The sequence below is a fragment of the Eimeria tenella genome, genomic scaffold (assembly GCF_000499545.2).
Source record: "Eimeria tenella Houghton genomic scaffold, Eth_scaff58, whole genome shotgun sequence".
NCBI lineage: Eukaryota > Apicomplexa > Conoidasida > Eucoccidiorida > Eimeriidae > Eimeria > Eimeria tenella.
Genome location: NW_013543418.1, coordinates 220,727 through 224,646, shown reverse-complemented (window position 1 = coordinate 224,646; position 3,920 = coordinate 220,727). Strand labels below are relative to the sequence as shown.

General features: G+C 42.7%; 1 protein-coding gene across 1 annotated transcript; it reads right to left on the bottom strand.

Moving 5' to 3' along the window:
• Window positions 1–480: 480 nt before the first annotated feature.
• ETH_00018790 (uncharacterized protein) lies at window positions 481–1,370 on the bottom strand (the record flags this gene model as incomplete). The annotated part of the gene is made up of 2 exons (XM_013377635.1): window positions 481–898; window positions 1,132–1,370. The coding sequence occupies 2 exons, from the start codon at window positions 1,368–1,370 to the stop codon at window positions 481–483; spliced, it is 657 nt and encodes a 218-aa protein (XP_013233089.1).
• Between the last annotated feature and the right edge of the window lie 2,550 nt (window positions 1,371–3,920).

The following is a 3,920-nucleotide window of genomic DNA, read 5'->3' as shown; positions in this document are numbered from 1 at the left end:
CTTTAAAACACTTTCCACACTTTCCCCATTATAAAACACTTTCCAACACTTTCCAACACTTTCCAACACTTTCAAACACTTTAAAACACTTTCAAACACTTTCAAACACTTTCAAACACTTCCAAACACTTTCAAACACTTTCCAACACTTTAAAACACTTTCCAACACTTTAAAACACTTTAAAACACTTTCCAACACTTTAAAACACTTTCAAACACTTTCCAACACTTTCAAACACTTTCAAACACTTTCCAACACTTTAAAACACTTTAAAACACTTTCCAACACTTTCCAACACTTTCCAACACTTTCCAACACTTTCCAACACTTTAAAACACTTTAAAACACTTTCCAACACTTTCCAACACTTTCCAACACTTTCCAACACTTTCCAACACTTTAAAACACTTTCAAACACTTTCATGCAGTTTAAAACGCTTTATTCGGCCTTAGCGCAGTGCAGTACACTTTAGGGCGGCTCAGTGAACTTCAAGGGGCTTCCGGGGCGGCGAAACCCTAAAAAAGGGTTTCCAGGGCTCGTGAGGGTTTACGAGGGCTTCTTCGTCGACGGGGGGACCCTCAATGGTGGGGTACGCATGCACGACGGAGTCCTTTTCGACGAAAAGAACGCAAGAGTCGTTTTGGAAAACCCTAATTGGTGTTTCGAGGGTTTGGAGCAGCAGGGGACAGTTGGAGAAGGAAATGATGGAAACCCCCACGCGCTTCAAGTGCTGCCGCGAAACCACGCACTTCTGAGGGTTTTCCAAACCCCAAAAAGAGGTTCCCACAAATAAATAATCATCTCCACTTTGCGCCAAGTGCAACTCGAAAGAAGTTTGCCGCCGGCTGTAAGTGCTGAAGTCCTCAGCCCCCGTCTCCCGCACGTCCATCACGATCCTGCACGCCAACTAGGGTTTAGGGTTTAGGGTTTAGGGTTTAGGGTTTAGGGTTTAGGGGTTGGCGGGGCGGTTTGGGGTTTGGAGGGGTGCATGTGCATCGGCAGTGGCGCGGCTTAGGGCTCAGTAGCAGAGCTTGCTAGGGTTTGCTAGGGCTCACTAGGGTCTACTAGGGTTTACTAGGGTTTACTTGGGTTTAGGGTTTAGGGTTTAGGGTTTAGGGTTTAGGGTTACGCGGAGGCGGCCTCCGGGAACTTGGTGAGTTTTCTCTTTTCGCCGTAAGCAGCTCTGACGGCAATTCCCAAACTTCGAAGAGAAGCTTCTTCGGGGTTGCAGCCATCTTTGAATCCCGCAATGAGGCGGCTGTTCACGATTTCTTGAACGGAGGGGCCTTCTTCGGCTGCTGCTGCTGCTGCTGCTGCTGCTGCTGCTCCAAGCAGCAAAAGCGGCAGTAAACTCCTTTTAAATGCCATTTTCGGAAAAAACAAAAAAAAGAAGTCCACAAACCCGCGAAACACGCCCCAGTGCGCCCCCGCCGCTGCCCGCTCGCGGCTGCCAGAAACGCGAAACTGCACTCCGACACAGACCCCCTTGCCTCTTTTCCAAATTAAATGACACAATTTATTTGATTAAATGCAAATTGGCGCCGATTTGACGCACAAATTGATTGTGCCGAGCTGTAAAGACACCCGAATCGCGCACGCGCTGCTGCCGCAGGTCACTGACCGCTGCGGGGCCAGCAGACACCCCAGCCCCCTGCGTCACTTTGGCGCGTTTGCCCTTGAAATAAACTAAATTGAATAAACAAATTCAATTTATTTGAACTTCTAAAAACGTTAAATCATTTCTTTCCCCTTTTCCCCTTTTTTCCCGCCTTTTCACGCGCCTTCTCGACGAATACACGCGCAGTGGTCCGCCAGCGGTCACTCGGCCCGCCGCGCCAGAGCGCGAGTTCTTTTTCACTCATCTGCGCCACTTCAATAGTTTGAATTAATTTAAATGAATTTAATTTGATTTATTTTATTCTAATTCACAAAAACTAATTCAAACGGCGGAATATAAATGCATATATCGTCCTCTGCACGCAGTCCGAGCCGAGAGCAACTCCGCCGGTGTCAGTACAGCTCAGGCGCTCATTTGAGTCATAGCTGCATTTTATATTTCATTCAATTCACTTTATATTTCCATTTGATGCTCCAGTGAGCTTTAAATTGTTCAGTATTCGAATTATATTTGCATCTGATGCACCAGTAATGTAGGCAAGCTGGCATTTGCATTCGCAAGCGAATACGCATTAGGGTTTAGGGTCTAGGGTTTAGAGCCACACGCACTCAAAACCCTCTGGACCTCTGCTGCTGCTCCCACTGCTGTTACGCTGCTACTGCTGCTGCTGCTGCTGCTGCGACTTCGGATGCTGCTGCTTCTACAGCTGGTAGGTTTGCTGTGCACTTCAGAAAGCTCAAGTACCCTACACCCTGAACTCTAAACCCTGAGAAACTGGAATCAAACCCTAAACCCTAAACCCTAAACCCGAGTAGGAAAGAGTCTGAAGGCCAAAAGGCAATCAAAGCTGAAGTTTTTGCTGCGAAAAAAACTGGAAGCAAAAGTGTCATTTGTGTCCCACTGGACGTACACCCCAAGAGCCAACGGGAAGCCTCTTGTTTTTTGTTTTTCACTTTTATTTCTTTCCGAATATCTCCAGAGAACGAAGTGCATTAATTATAGATTATGTATACATAATATATATATTATATATATTATATGTATTATATATATTATATATATACATATGCATATATATATATATATGCATTAATATATATTATATACACATATATATATATACATGTACATATATATATTTATAATATATATATATAAATTATATATATATATTATATATATATAGATGAAGCATCTATACATATATGAATAATAAATAATATTCTGGATCCTGATTGCATGCATTTCAAGAAACTGCCGGCGCAGGAGTGGAGGCGCCCAGGTGTACAGACAGCTCAAGTGTACGTACACCCCGGCCCCACGAAGCTCCCGAAATTCAAAATAATAAAAATAACTTTTTGTCCATCCCAGGTGAGTCTTTTGCGCATTAAATGCTTTCTCGAAGCAGCTCCGTTCATCCTTCAAGAAGCAGCAGCAGCAGCAGCTGCTGCTGCTGCTGCAGCAGCCTTGGACTGCGTCTTCAATTGCGCAAACAAAGCGCATGCAACTACGCATGCGTTTGCTGCCATAAATGAAGAGTTGCTTTTATATATATAAATGCAAATTTGCATTTTATATATATAAATGTGGAGTTTCAGTTTTATGCAATTCATATATAATTCATATATGTATAAATGCACAGCACAGCTTATGTGGGTAAATGTGTACTTCTAATTTGTTTTTAATTGCAATTTATATTTGAAAATGCATGTTTGCAGGCTACGCATAAAAATGTATACTTGTATACATAAATACACAAATGTACATGTATGTAAACATGCATATATATAATGTATGTGTATTATACAATGTACAAATATATATACATGCAAACATATACATACATAAATAAATATTACAACAATATATGTATAATATATATTATATATATATCAGATGCATGCGAATTTGATATCTAAAGATAACTATATTTGGGCTAAAGCGCATGCAGGTGGTGCAGGTCGTTCAGCAGCAGACACAAGGGGGCAAGAAATAGAAGAAGAAACATTTGAAGAGGAAACGGCGCGTAAATACTCACCTACATTTTAATAAGTGGATATAAAGCACCAATTTGTGGAGTGAAGTGGCGTTGGTTTTCCTTCGGCGGGTGCGGTTTCCGCGTTGGGGTGTACAGACACCAGGTCGAAAAGTTGAACTACCTGTCACCTGCGCCAGAATTTGTTTGGAATTTTTCCGATTTTCGCGTATCGGGTGTCGAACTAGGGTTGATTTTGCGAATAAAGAGGGATTTTGTGGAAATAAATGGGAAATTCGCGCGGGATTCCGTCGGATCGGGGCGG